This window comes from Pyxicephalus adspersus, chromosome 2 (assembly GCF_032062135.1).
Source record: "Pyxicephalus adspersus chromosome 2, UCB_Pads_2.0, whole genome shotgun sequence".
Classification (NCBI taxonomy): domain Eukaryota; kingdom Metazoa; phylum Chordata; class Amphibia; order Anura; family Pyxicephalidae; genus Pyxicephalus; species Pyxicephalus adspersus.
The window spans coordinates 131,903,242-131,919,258 of NC_092859.1; the positions used below are offsets into that span (position 1 = coordinate 131,903,242).

General features: G+C 37.2%; 1 protein-coding gene across 2 annotated transcripts in view; it reads left to right on the top strand.

Moving 5' to 3' along the window:
• The window catches only part of TRPM7 (transient receptor potential cation channel subfamily M member 7), a 69,948-nt gene that overhangs the window by 17,610 nt on the left and 36,321 nt on the right, over positions 1-16,017 (top strand). Inside the window, exons 2-4 of one of the 2 annotated variants that reach the window (XM_072402426.1) lie at positions 9,143-9,222; positions 14,840-14,878; positions 15,127-15,325. In XM_072402426.1, the coding sequence (XP_072258527.1) occupies positions 9,143-9,222; positions 14,840-14,878; positions 15,127-15,325 (318 nt within the window). Of the gene's footprint in view, positions 1-9,142; positions 9,223-14,839; positions 14,879-15,126; positions 15,326-16,017 lie in introns of those variants that run through there. The other variant, XM_072402427.1, reaches the window with a different exon arrangement.

Sequence of the window (16,017 nt, forward strand, 5' to 3'; positions counted from 1 at the left end):
CTCAGGTCAGTTTGTGACGTCCGTGATCTTTTTGGCTACCTTTTTAAGGGCCTGCCAATTTAAGAGGCATTCTTCCCACTGACTCCCACACTAATATACTGGTATTTGTGGATTTAGAAATTATAGGAGGGGTGAAGACCTGAAAATTATCGCAATGGTTCCCTTACATTAAAAAGGTTGAGAAAGTCTGATCTATAGGAACAGAACAGAAAGTCCTTTGTGTATTGAAATTCATTATAATGTTGTTGATTATGGGGGAGACCTTGGGGCATTTTAAAAAGGGTTTTTCATGTGTTTATTTTCTTGTGGTAATCAGAAAAGTGTTTACATTTTCTAAATAATATCTCTCCTCTACAATCTATTATGAATGCTGCATCCAGACTCTATTTATCTCACCACTCTTCTTCTGCTTGAATCAAATTCAAGCTCTTGTGCTTTGCCTTCAAATCCCTCCACAGTTTATGTCCCACTTACCTTTCTGACCTGGTAAAAAATACTCCCCTAGCTGCTCTCTTTGTTCCTCTAATGACTAATAATTCCTTTACTCATTAACTCATCACATGCACCGCTCCAAGACTTTTCTAGAGCTGCCCCAACTCTCTGGAATGGTCTTCCTCGTCTTATTCAGCTTTCTTCTACATTCAGCCTATTTAAAGGCGCACTCAAAACCCATAATTTCAAACATGCCTACCCATTTTCTTCTGTCTCCTAAAGCCCTCACAACTTACCCACCAATATATAAATCCTGTTTAATAATAATAATAATAATAATACATATCTCCCCTCTTACTGCTTGTTACTTCCCCCACCTCCTAGATTGTTAGCTCCTGGGGACGGGGTACTCTCCTCCTTCTGTGTCACTGTCTGTACCTGTGTCCTCTGCAACCCCTATTTAATGTACAGCGCTGTGTAATATGTTGGTGCTATATAAATCCTGTAGAATAATAATCATATATAGAGCAGTTTGTGACATACTTAGTAGTCTGGTGAGTGTTGGCGTGAAAGGCAGGGAAGGTTTGTGTGTGTGTAATAATTTATGCCCCCTGGCTGGGTTTGTGTATGAGTAGTTAGGAATTGTTGTTTGGTATTTAAATATCAATCACCAACAATTATTTAGGGCAACAGAAATGTAGAGTGTGTACATGACTGGTAAAATGTTTTATATCCAATAATAGGTATGTAGTTTTGTGCACCCCCCATAGAACCACAGGGTTTTCCCATCATTCAGTAATATGTAAGAAACAACCTTGTTATAGAATGATCTGCCATCTGTCAGGTTGACAATGGACAATATCATAACTACAGTAAAAGGGCAAAAATAATTAAAAAATTTCAGTTAAGATGCAGCACACAAGACCGCTGTCCGACATCTCTCCTAAAGTGACACAGGTCAGGGCCAGATAGGAACATTTGCTTCTGATACAAAGTTAATGAATTGTTTATAGCACTAAGGGAAGCTTTATCAGAAACTGTTGAAAGATTGAAAATCAAGTAGAGATGACAGGCCCTGATCTTTGGTAAGAGCATTTTGGAAGTCTTTGCAGAGTAAATGGTATACTTAATGGTCTGTGAAAGTTATTAATATTCGGGATTAGATGGACTGTACAAAAGCACACTGCATTGTATGTGAGTGCGGCGCTGCAAAAGTAATCTTGAAAACAAAAACAAAAAAAATGAAATGTGTATTTACAGAGGGGGAGAGAGGTTAGCAGTTGGTTTATTTTCAGACAATGTCTCCTGTCATGAGACTTAAAATCCACTTTGAGCCTTTAGTAAAATCGATAAGCCAAACACATTTCAGGCATTAGCTTACTGAATACCGTGTGATGAGCTTGGATGGCTCGCCAGATGAAAGAGAAAGGTTCACAGCGTGTTTCTAGTCTACGTTTTGTATAGTATTGACATATCATTATTTATGTCTCCAGACCATTACATACCACATGATTGGTGTATTCCTTGGCATCGGTTCCCATGTCATATTTATCCTCCCCATCTACATATTATGTATTTGATCAGCTTGTGAGGGCAGCTGACATTCAGCTTTGTTTGTTACCAGCTTTTTACATGTTTAATGTATATAGTACACAAAAGCATTATTCATCAGGAACCTTTTTGTGGTGTTGGCTAATATAACATATAGGCAATGGCACTGTTTGGATGAATTTATTACTAAAATATTGGCTTTTGTATTGATATTGGTGACTTATTTTACAATCGTCATTTCCTTGCTCTTTTGATACTTTCGGATTTATTACTTTTTTGAGTCTTTCTTGGAGCAAGCATAGAAATAAGGAGTTTAGACACTTTTGTAATGCTTATTTGCATCTTAGTTTCTTGAAGACCCCCATTGGTCTTGTGATATACTTGTGCACAAAGATTAGTGATAATAATGCAAAGTGTGTTATATAGCATGAGCATTTCTGCAGCACTTTGCAGTCCTGTCACAGGTGTGTGTATTTGTGTGTTGGGGGTGTAGGTGGGCACCAAGTTTTTAGCACTTCTGCCTAGTATCCCTCTGGGGTCCTGGGTTAGAACCTTTAAGTTGTAAACAATTTAGGGTTTTATATGGTCCAGTATTACATTTGTTTATTTTACATCAGAAGTTCTCCGTTTTTACAAAGCCTTTATTAAAGCCGAAGTAAACCCAAAACCACAAAATCACACTTACCTTCAATCCCGCAAAAGGAGCAGCCAAGAGCCAGCCGGGATGCCTGACGTAGGTATGGCAGGAGGTTTTGCTTCCCCATTCATTCTTGATCGCCTAGGCAAAAAGGGTGTTGCATTTAAAAAACAAAAAAACAAAAAACAAAATTTTTACTTTAAATAAAAGGGTTGTCTACCCTTTTATGTAAAGTAAAAATTCTTGAGCTTAGGTATGCTTTAAACATATGTCCGTTACATTGCTATTTACTAAATTATGGCTTTATTACTTGTACTGAAATTGACTTTAGGGGTGAGGTGTTGCAGCCATTGCTGTCCCTGTACTATGTCTGGTGATACTTCAGTATCATGCTACCTGTCCTAGAATGTGAATCTCGCACCATGTATTATTATTATTATTATTATTATTGTCATTATTAAACAGGATTTATATAGCGCCAACATATTATGCAGCACTGTACATTAAATAGGGGTTGAACATGACAGACGAATACAGACAGTGACACTGGAGGAGGAGAGGACCCTGCCCCAAAGAGCTTACAATCTAGTATCTATGAAGGAACAGCACTGTTCCCCAAGGACGTGAAGTAGGTTAGCACTATAAACCACATTCCCTCTACCTCTTCTTCATTACATAGGGGGATGTTTTGTTTAATCTAACCACCTTTTACAAAGCCTATCAGTAGTGGCATAAGTCTGGTCTCCGTTTGTTATACTGGAATCTCATTCGTTGTGCAAAACTCAACAATGGTGGTTGGAAATTGCGGCAGGGAGATCTTGACTATAAGGTGGTTTAGGTTTTGTACAAACATAGGTATGCAGTTAATACTTAAGCAACGATCAATTTTCCTATATGTGCATGTATACCCTTTTAGCCACCTTGCATTAGTAACAAAGATGTTGGTGATTGCAATGTAAATTTCTTCTTGTCTGGCTGTTCATTGATAAACTCTTAGTTTCCACCATGAAGATTGTGAGATAAAGATATTTTGGGGTTTGTAATTTATGCTTCAGGCTATGGATTAACTGAGCTGGATACTAAGCACAAGGCAGACCTGTGACTTATCACGTGTTCTTTAAACTTTCAAATGGAAAAAAGAAACGGATGGGAGAAGCTCTATTCCCAGCAGGTGGACTTACCCTTGCCGTTTATTGCTGTCATTATGTTAAACAAATAAACTAAATGGAATATAAGTACAGAACATAGTGCACTGATAAAAGTTAGACGTTGGCATTTAAGGTTTAAACATGGATTTTCTTAAGGTACTACCAAGCAGTGTGATTCTTAACAACTGTGTATTTAGTTATTCTTAAGGGGGCTTTGCATGTAAATGTTCAATCCTTTTTCAACCCTTTTTACCTTGGGGCAAACCTTGAAATAACTTTAAGGTCTTGGGGAACCCCCCTTACAGTAATTACAATGCCCACAACTCACAGTACCTTAGCCTTGTGGTCAGTAGGAAGAAATCCTCTTACATTGCTGGTCAGCAGGAAGCATGTCACCCTTTCTGATATTCTATCATTGGTGTCATTTAAACTGACCTTAGAGGCACAACATGGGTATTATTCAAGGAACCCCTAGAAACCTTTGGAGGGATTCTGGTTGGGAACCCCTACCTTCTACCCCGGACTTCTTTCCACCTCGTCTTGAGGTTTGTGCTGGCACTGTACGGGAGCATTGTCCTCTGAGGTCTGGGATCTCCTCCACTTTCTTAGGATCTTGCTGAAAGTACCCAATGTTGTAGTCCTCCTGTAGGTGGAGGGCATTGTTCAATTTGTTTCCCCTCTAATTTTTATTTTTTTGTTGCATTTTTACTTGTGGAGAGTTGGGAGTGTAAAACAAGACCTTTAATTTTTGTTTGATCGAGTAGATTCACTTTCACTCCAACTGTCATCAAGACAGAGTGAGGGGAAATCTCTTCATTGTTTTTTTAGGAAGCACTTGAATATCTCTGAACACCTTTCCTGGGCTCATCCCCTCCCCATAAAGCAGAAGTCCCTGAGGGGAAAAGAAAATGAAATCCAGAAGTAGGTTCTGACCAATCTCCACTTTGTCCCTGCTGTCCGAAAGAAAGGCGTCTTTCATGGACCTTTTTTTTTTTATCTTCATTTACAGCACTTGCACATAATTCTTTCTTAAATGTCATACGTGACATGATGAAATCTGCTGCTGTAAGGGTATCCTAAGCCTGCCGTAGACATTGCATGGTGAAGTTTGAGTTGAAATTCTTTCCAGGCAATGGATGAAAAGTTACATGTCCATTACCTGTACATAGGCCACACTGAGAACACTGCCTGCTAGTGGAATCAGCATCAATCAAGTGGGGTAGCAAAGTCTGAGCCAGCAAACTTCTAAAAGAGTTGGCTTATTGCACTTTGTTATACTTGGGGCCGAGGACCACAGAGTAAGGTTCAGTATTACTGTATTGTATTCCCTTCTGATGTTAGTATAGGCCTAGCTTTAAGGGTTCCCTGTCTAAAAACTTCCTTTCACCTTCTGTTCTGGTCAAAGTTCTGAACCCTTAACTGTTGGGACAGAAAGTTCCTTGGAATCTGTCTGAAGTTTCACTTTAATAACTATGGAGTAGTAAGAGAGGTTGCACATGACTGAAACCAGCTTGATCTCAGCAAAGACAAATGTAGTATATGAAAAGGAACCAAGCCAATCATATGTATGTTTTACCAAGAAATTTTAACAGGCATATGTGGCATTTGAGGAGGTTGGCAACTCTACTGGGATTTCAGCAGTCTGCTTTTAATAATTGGGTTAAACCACCTTTCAAAAGAAAAAAAACAAAGCTTTTAAACTATTTGATTTTTAAGTTTTAACTCAAAGTTGTTCCTCCAACATCTACTTAGGACTAAGACTACCCCATCCATAGGGGGCAATGCTGCTGTGCAAATTCTGCAGTGTAAACAACATTTCCACCCTATTTAAAGAAGGTTTTAGTCACAAATCTGCTGATATGATCAATAGTTATTAAAACTGTTACAGTAACAGTTAAGGAAAGCAAAACCTGCAGCATTTAGCCTAGAGACAGACTAAATCATGTGTCATTTTTTTATTTTGTCCATAGTTTCAATTTACGCTGACCTGTGATCTGTGTATTTACAGATGGCTGTTATAGGCAACACACTGGCTTTTAGAGGTCTATGAATGTGCTGTCTTGTATTTTGCAGAGTAAAACGTGCGTTATATGCTATTATTTGTTTCTTATGTTAGAAAGTTATATCCCCTGCCTGCCGTTGGTCAGAAGGGCAGTGCATTGCATTTCTCGGACAATACTAAGGTGTGAAGGTTGCTTTGCTATTTGCGTGTCCAGGATGGAGCAGGCGTGTTCATATGTAGTGTTCCATTACTGTTCACATGTGTGTTCAGGTATGTCATTTGCCAGGTAGTGGGGGAACAAGTTTGCAACCCCAGAGTATGCTACGTTTAAGATAGATCAGATGTTGCAGCTTCCATTTTTCTATATTGACAGATTAATCTAAGTCCTAATTTCACAGTTTTTTGTTTCTTGTAACTAAGTGATTCCATGGCTTGCAGACTGTGGGTTGAAAAGAAACGCACTGATTTAATTTGGTGTGTTGTGGATGAATCGGTTATCACTCCGAGGTTACACTGCTCAGCAGAAATAAAGTATTTAATTTCCCTTATTAGATTAGCCTTTTCACGAAAGTTACAGGAGATAAAAAGTCTGCTTTGCTTTTAATTTTGGTAAATTGTTTGTCCTAATTTATTGGTTCATATTTTTTCTTATAATATTTAAATGTTTAGTAGTTTGTGTTAAGTGAACTGTAATGTACGTAGGGATTGTCCAAATGTTGTACACCTGTCTTAACCTGCCCGTCCAAAAAACCTCCAATTATGAGAGTGAATGTAGAATGATTTAGTGGTGTGTCTGCTGAAGTAGTTAGCAGTGCTTGCTGATGGACATAAGACGGAAGACTAAAACCAGGGCGAAATGTTATGTGGAAGAGGTATTATTGATCCATGAAAATCTTAAGGATTTGTTTTTGCACTTGCAAGTGACTTTTTATATTGGTTTGGTAGAGCATGGTGTGTGAATCACAAATATACATTTGATCATTAGACTGTGGTAGGGACATTGGATGGTGGACTCCTGTCGATGCTGGTTAGTAACATGACTATGAACTCTTTAAAATGCTGCACTATATAAATATATAACATTTCAGGTTTCCTTAATTTTGCTGTTTCTGTTCTACCTTAAAATTGGGCATTCCATATATTTTAGTATATTGTTCTTTAACAGAACTTCGTTTTGTTTAAATTGCTTGCATTCTGTGTTGGCACAACTTAAGTTACTTTTCTTATTTTCCCTGTTATGCTTTATGTCGGTGCATACTTGGTAAAATGATGGTGAATGTGCTGGGTGTTGTGATGCAATGTATTTGCTAAAATAATGCATGTCAATTTGTTTTCAATATGTTAACATTCCACATTCTAAGTTCATTGGTATATTATTAATACAGGATTTATATAGCGCCAAACTATTATGCAGCGCTGTACATTAAATAGGGGTTGCAAATGACAGACAGATACAGACCGTGACACAGGAGGAGGAGAGGACCCTGCCCCGAAGAGCTCACAGTCTAGGGGGTGGGGGAAGTCTCACACAATTGCTAGCAACACATAGGCGAATGGGGCCAGTTTGTTTATTTGCTACTACACGCAGTTTTTTTTTTTTTTTTTTTACAAAAATATACATTAACCATACTTAACCATGCAAAAGAGAAAATTCTTATATGTCATCCACTGATGTTGGCTATGTGATAGGTTTTGCGACATACCGGTAGACCTGGCTATCCTGTTTAATTTGGATACTAAAAACTCAAGCCAGATGGTTTGAGGTGATTATGAACACTTAAAAAACCAAGTTGACAAAGCAGTCAAATTAGAAGTCTTTTTGGTTTATGAGAATTTGCTCATGGATGTCTTGGATTTCTGTGTTGTCAGCACAGAGCGCCCACTTCTATTATAGGAAATGGGTATAAGAATAAAGCTACATAAAATGGTTATCTAACCAAATATATATTTTTGTGCATTCCTATACCAGGGTTTTATTGACAAATAATTATGACAAACACATGAAGACATTGCAATACCAGAAATAAATGCAAAAAAAAGTTAATAAAGCTTTTATTTAAAAACTACAGAAAAGTTGCAGTCAGCAAACCTGCTTTGTGCACCTAGTAAATGTAAACTATATTTGCCTAAGAATATTTTAATCTTTAGTCTTGAACACGATAAATTGTACAAAATGCCTACACATAGCAGTCAGTGTGTTATAGTTACAGCTTCCCTATATAATCTTTTTTTTTAACTTGCTGTTTGTTACTGAGGATGTTATTTTCTTTAATGTTAGGTGTGCTGTAATGTAATATTGTAGTGATCAAACTCCCCTGGCTGTGCTTCATTTTGCAGATGAAGTGTAAAATGTTGTTATACTGTATAATTTTCATCATGCCATACTTGGCACTCTTTGGATTGCTGTTTTTTTTTTAATAATTTAGAGCTCTGAGTAACTGTTAATTTTCATTTAGGGATTTAAGTATAGCTCCAAGGTGTCAAATTAACAATTATGGATGCTTAGGAAAACCGCTTTTAAATGGTTTAACAATTTTACCCAAAATGACCTCAGATTCTCTGAAAAAAAATTACTACAAAAAGGAAATATACACAAAGCTGTGTTAGAGGTTTTTGCAATGTTAAATTGATGGTAAGTGTTGAAAATTTGCTTTTTTTTTTTTTTTAAGGTGCAGGCTCTTTGTAGACTTTTCTGTGTATATCTGCCTGTCCCTGTTCCATGGCAGGGCAATGCCATCTTTTTTCCTTATTCTCCTTCTTGTTTACATCATCTGGTATCTTTATTGGCCAGACTGGGAGGCGCGTAGGAATTCATTCAGTCCCCAATTCCCAGATGTGCTGAGTATTCCTGCAACCAACACTGAGCTTAGCAGAAAGCTTGGTAATGTGAGCATTACTGGTGGAAGGAACCTGGAGCAGCATTTTCTCCAGAGTTTGTCCAGAAAGCATGTCCAGATGCCTGTCGTCAGTCCCCAGGATTTAAATACGCAACTAAAAACGTCAGTGTAGACTTTGGCTTTGTACATACGCAGGTTTTTTTGTAGCTGGTGAATGAGTTCATGATCTTTTCCGGTGACAGATGATTGAACCCCATAATGTTCTATGGAAATGGGGGGGGGGGGGGTGCTGGCGTTACTGCACTGTGTACTCCTCCGTTTCACATGCATATCGGTTGTTCCTGATTGCTGTATGTGGACTAGCCGTGGCTGATTGATGAACGACATCTATGAATGCTGTGGATTTGTTACATATTTAAATGTTTACCCAGGGGATAAACTTTAACATAAACACATGGCTTTATTATATTTGTATGCACTATAATATAAAATGTCCTGACTTATTTTTTTTTTTTTTCTTCATCTTGCTGTTTAGTCCCAGAAAACTTGGATAGAAAACACCTTCCTGAAGAGAGAATGTGTCTATATAATTCCAAGTTCAAAGGATCCACACAGGTAAAGTGATATGTGCGTTGTGTTTACTTTAAACCTTGGGGGATTTTTTTTTGAGTCCAGTGGTAGTAAAGGAACTGCTGACATTCTTTTTAATGATTATAAAAAAATAATTATCCTTCTGTTTTCCAGTATTTATTAAATAATATATCAGTTTGAGCTTACATGAGCAACATCTCCAACGTTTTCTTCAATGAGGATGACAACTTAATATTTAGTTGTATATTATTGTGGAAATATTTAAAATTCATAAAAAAAAGAAAAGTACCCAAGATGGTAAATGGATGATTTGTTAAAAACATTTACAATTATCAGGTTGGAGTTAAACTAAAATGGCCCAAGATTATTTTCCTGTCTCTGGCGTGCACAAATCATTTGTGTAGCATAATTAATGGATAATAGCAGTAAATGGTATTCCATAGAAAGGCACAAGCAGAAGACCACCCCAGCAAGACTTGCAATTGAGGCCATAAGGGATACAACAGGGGTCCCAGTTACCTTTTTTTCAACATTTCTTCGACATTTTTTATAAATATTGCTTCCAGAAGGATTCAAATACCATGGGATAAAATCAAAAAGTTAAGACTTTTGATCTTACTATGCAGCAAGTTTTCACCTCAATAATATATACTAAATACAATAATTCTATACTATAAAACTCGGGGTGCAAGGATCATCTTCCACAGCTTTAGGCTACCTAAACACATTCAGTAATTTTCATTGGAAAGCATCTTTCACGATCCTTTCCAAGGACAAAAGACTGAACGAGCGCTATACATACAGCGCCGTTCTGCTCTATGGAGAGCGGCGCAGGGAGAACAGTGGAGCGGCACCCTGCTGCACTCTTTCCTTTTTACTTTTATCACAGTCGTTCATCATTCGTGGATCCGCCGGGATGGGTCCATAAGCAACAAGCTGTACCTTGGTAGGTAGATGTTGGAGGCCACCATTGAACGAGAATCATCTGATGTGTGTATGTAGCCTTATAAGGAGGGCCCAAAACTCTCCCTATCTTCTGTTCCTCTACAAGGAAGACAACCAGAAGCAATTTCAGTATTTTAGCCTTGCTTTTAAGATTTTTAGGATCATATTCACTATTGTGTAAACATGGCCATCAATGTAAAATACCAGTGGGAAGCAATTTGTGGGAGCAAAATCTTTCAAATGAATGACTGAATGAGCCATGGGTTTCCCATATCGCAATAAGAATCTTTTAAAATTAGTTCTACTATGTGGTGATTTTAAGCAAAAAACAGTTGGAGAGTTTTTAAATGACAAGGAATATTATTTATAAAAGCCCTTGAAACCAACCAGAGCGTGTGTTTTTGTGGAAACGCCATAGCCTCATTTACTTTGCTGTTGACTTTATCTTATTGGCAATTTTACAGATAAAGTGGAAAACTTGCAAATGAGTAATTAGAAAGGTGTTAAACATTCCCCAGCATTTAAAGCATAATCCTTATTTATTTTTAAACGTCAAGTTGTGAGTGTATTTATAGAATGGTAAATTTGTGTTCTGGACAGTTGTATATAGGAAATAGTCAGAACGTAAAAGAATTCTATAGAAATGGGTTCAAATTACATTTTGAATGTCTGTAACTAAATTACTTGTATCATGATTTTTCAGATATGTGTTTTGGAGTCTGTTTTCAGCTCTATAGTTACTCCTAAAGGCAGATAAAGACTTAGTTTTGCTGACAAAGCTACCATACATATCTGTCTCTACTCAGTCCCTCAAACTATTGAATTCAAAGTGTTAACTAGGCAACAAAAATTGAGAACATTCCCAGTAATGAAAGCCTTTTCATATTCTCTAGCATTTGAGGCCACATTGTGCTGACTTTGCTTTGTTCCCCTTGTTTGTTCATGTTAGGATTAAGGCTACATACACACGTCAGATGATTCCCTTTTCCTTAGGGATGATATCGGACGAGTATCTGGCATTTGTACAGTTCCCGTTGTTCAGGGATCCGTCCTGGTGGATCCATGAACGACAAACAATGAAAGTGAAGGTAGGAGAGCCCAGCGGGGTGCCACACCGTCGTTCTCCCCCTCTCCATAGAGGAGAATGACACTGTATGTATAGCACTCATTCATGCATCTTTTATCGTTGGAAAGGATCGTTAAAGACCTATTCCAACAATTATTGCATGTGTGTATGCAGCCTTAGACCAGTGCTGTCCAACCTGCTAGTTTTAGGGAGTCCTAATTGTGACGGATGACATGAAATGACCACATGTTATCAATATAGGTAGTAAAGGTTTGCTTGTAAGTTTATCAGATAATCTTGTTGCTCCAGCAGTGAGTGCATAAGGTTAAAGTTGTTAGGCCTTTGCAACAGCAAACGGAACTGTTGAGAACAGAAAAAAAAAAAAAACAGTGATATGAAAGTTTACCCTCACTTATACATCCTTGCAATACATTCAGATTTCTATGTTCTATCCTTTTAAACACATTGCTAGGACAGAATTATAACTGATGTGCCATAAATTCAGTGTGCTTCTAAATGTTCATTGCAAAGCACAGGTCGTCATCCCTACCTACTTTGTTTTTGATGCATCACAAAGAGCGTAAACCTTGCCTCAAACTGCTTCTTCCAGGTAAATTTAAGCTTACGTGATTTCTTGAAAAAGTAATGGGGTATTTTTTGAACCTAGTAAGCTGATAAACTAAAAATTTTTAATTGTAAATTTAGCTGAACCAAAGGTATCAAATACGAGTTGGCTACTTGTGGTTTTATACAAGTATGGTATTGTTAGACTCTGGTGATGGAATACAGTGTTTGGACAATGATAATATAATTCACTCTTCCAGGGAGTAAACAATGTGTTTGTGTTTTTGGGAACCTATCCATATTCCAGAAAGGTGTTGGTTCTAAGAGGCAGTACATGTTTTTGCAGTTAGAATCTCTCCTTAAACCTCATACTGGAAATGATTGAAACACATAGGTCTACTTACATATAAATTTACACAGGATTTGCACAACTTTTGCCCAAGATTTACACATCTTTCAAAATAAAATATGTAAGTTGTTTTGTTTAAACCTTGTGTGAAAAATGAACATACTCCAAATCAAGGCTTTATCTAGGCTAGTCACCAGCACCAAATTTCTTCCGGGACAATCCTTAATATATTTACTATTTTTTTGGATCATGTAAATGTTCAACTCCGTTTCAGTTTCTGGTATAAATTCACCTTTTTGCACTGATTGTCTCACATTCTTCTCTTGCACTCTGTAATATAATGCAGTATTCATAGTTGACATTCTGTTCTCTTTGGATAGTAAAGGGTTTTTCCTGGCATGCCTCCCATGTAGGTTAAATTGGTGCAATTGGAAATGCATGCACTTTGACATCAACTGTTGCTAGAGTTACCTGCACATCTTGCGATGAAATTAAGAGGTTCTTATCGGCATTATATGGTCATGTCTTGAACAACATTTGTTTGGCTGGTAGGAATATTAACAATTGTTTGAAATCCATATCACACAGGTTGTATTCCTTGTGTGCTTTTGTGTTTTGGGGTCTCTGGCATTTGGTGCTTAGCCCTTTTTCACAATTCTTTTTTTGTGTCTTCAAACACTGTCCATACTGTTGATTTTGCTTCTATAGTAGAGACAAACCCCCATGTACATATGAAACACTGATGGTTCCTAAAAGTTTAGATAGACCTGATTTGATGTTCTTCCCTTTCCAGATAAACTCCACACTTTTTGCCAAGTCCTCTGTCAGAAGTGTGCTGGAAGAGTGTATTACTCCCCAGTCCATGCCAGGGTCCTGCTCTTCTTGTCTGATTAGCTCACTTTGTACCGCTTTTAACCTTAGCCACAGTCCTCTTTCCTGATTACCCCAACAGTGCTTTACTTTACTTTACCTATTCTACTACCAGTGATCTTATGATCTACCTTCTCCTTTGTATCCTGACTATTGTCAGATTTCATGATCTTCACTATTCCCAAAGCTAAAAAATCATCTCCCGTGTGCCTTTGTTCTTCTACTTATCCTGCCATATGGTTTCCCTTTTATTTTTCTTTGTCTGTTATCTACTTTTTCTCTTTATTTTAACTGTTTCTGTATTTTCCCCCCGATCAGCTTCTTACCCTCTCTTTTAATACAACCAAAAAAAATAGTGTGAGAAGAATGTGCAATGAAACTTTAGCATTCACCCTGGTTTCTAATGTGCTCACCTAAACGAGGGTGGCAGCACTTGGTTGTTGATCATGAATAATATCTGCATAAATATGGATATTATATAACCCTATACATGCACATATATATTCAATAAATGAAGCTTCCTGCACAAATAAAAGCTAGTCACTCAAACAGAAGCAAAAATGGCAAAAAAGACGTGTTTTTTTTATTTTATTTTATTTTTTTAGGCAATAGTGCAAAATCAAATGTACATAGTCACATGAACTAAGGGATATTACCTTTATTAAGAAAGCTCTCTCCACTGCTACACTAATTTTTCTTTAATCACTTAAACAGTTTATTAAGGAACAAGTTGAAACATAAAATACATAGCAGTATTGTTTGATATGAATATAGAAACTTAAATCAATAAAGTTGAAAATAATGTTGTTAGTTGGTAAATCCCATTAGGAATCATTAGACAGTTAGGATTGGCTACTGGATGTGATTTTTAGAACACCTATTGGCTGAAGCATTCCCATAGCTTGGGATAGGGTAATTTAAACTCGAAATCTGAAATGTTGAAATTCTGGAGTTATTGGGGAAGTCTAATTTAGGTGTCAAAAAAAGGTACAGTTTGGCCATCACCCCAACCCACCTGTCCAGTTATTCATCCATCTTCTGACTCCGGCTTGCTAGATTTACTACTCCTTAAAAGCCCTACTGGTAACCAGCTTTACTGGCATCTGTTTTATTGTCGGTCGTGTGACTGGACAGTGGTAAACAGATTACAAACATTCCCTCACATAACTTCATGCATTGTTTGATTATACTTAATTATACCTATTGTGAGTATTGCCTATAACATATATACATATCTATGGAAATTTAGTGTACAATCTATTTACAGACAAATAATATCCTGCAACATAACATGTTCAACAGGACTAATCCTCAAAAAGATAAAAACCCTTAAACCAGTGTTTAACCACGGTTCTGTGGAATCCTAGGATTCCCCCAAAGGTTGCTAGAGGTTCATTGAGCCAAGAGCAGTTTGTGTCTCCGGTCAGTTTGACACAAATGATCTTTTTGGCTATCTGTATAGGTGGAAGCCTTCCCACTGGCCAGCAATATAGGAGGTATTCTTCCTACTGACCACCAAACGATGCACTGTGAGCCATGGATATAGTAAATTTCAGTCATTTTAAGAGTTCCCCTTTTAAAAAAAAAAGGTAGAGAAACATTGCCTTGGACCTTTAGGAATTCATTTCTATGGTGTACTTTTAACTGTGTATTCTTGAAACCAGAGCTGCTTTTTTAGAGTGTAGAGGCCACTGTAACACACAATGTGCTGCTTACATATGAACCTAAAAAACTGTTTTCTAATATTTTTCAAAGTGAATATAAATATAAGTGAATAATATTGTGGATTGCTATCTAAGAGCTAACAAACAGAAATCATTTGTAATAATTTTATTTTTATTTCACAGATGCCTGCCAGGATGTCAGATATGCCAGCAACTTGTAAGGTTTGTATTTCTTTATTTTAGGAAATTACACATTTTTTTTTTTCCCCTCCCTTAGAGTAGTACCCAATATCTTCATCTTGAAATCTATTGTGAATCAAGGTTTAGTAAATGCTTTAGAGCTAGACTTGGTCTTAATAAGTTGAAAGATACTTGTAATGATTTGCTTCTTGGCTATAAGATATCTTGGCTAATATGATCTATAAGATTTATAGGTTGTGTAAACACGCAGCTTTTTCTTCATCGTATAGATGTTGCTGTGGCCGTCTAGTGAGACAGCATGCCTGCTTCACAGCCAGTGTTGCTATGCAGTACTCCGATCTGAAACTAGGTGAAAATTTCACAGGAGAGCAAGAAGAATGGTCCGTCGAAAAACACACAGAAGAAAGCCCAACAGATGCATATGGTGTTATTCATTTTCAAGGTGGATCTCATTCCTACAGAGCTAAGGTACTGAGTGCACTATTGAGAAAATTAGGTAATTTGACCTCGCTCCTTTTCATGCCATTGAAGTAATTTCACTAAAGGTTTTTCAAAGTTGGGTGCAGGCAAAAATATTACAGGACAGGATGGGATGATTTACAAAAGAGAAGGGTAAAGTTTGGAATTATGCTTTAACTGATAAGTAGGTGATAGCCATAAGGTAATAGCATTGTCACATTTATAATTTAATGTTTGGTCCAATACAATGGTTTAGTCCAATATGTTTTAAAAGATTCTTGGAAATGTATAAGAAGCAGAAGAATCAAATATGGTGAGGTGGTTTTAAGCCATTTGAATTAATTGGGAGAGAGGGGTTTTGAAAGCTGGGGAAGCAGCTATTTCTAAGTTTAATACTAAAGGTGGCCGACACGACAGGATGTGTAGGCATTTTAGTAGAACAGACCTGCTTGGAACTGGCTGCCCCAGTGTCCCTTACAGCAATAGCATTTACACTTTTGGCCAGCTTGTGGGCACTACATTGACTATAAACACAAAAATGTAAACGTTTTATTAAAAAAATGTAAATTGGTACAGTTTATAAAGTTTTTTTTTATTTAATATAACCTTTTAGCTGCCAGAGCAGTTGGTCTTTCTTTTAGAATGTGCCACTTGGATATGAAATACCGTATTTTTCGGACCATAAGACGCACTTTTTTTCC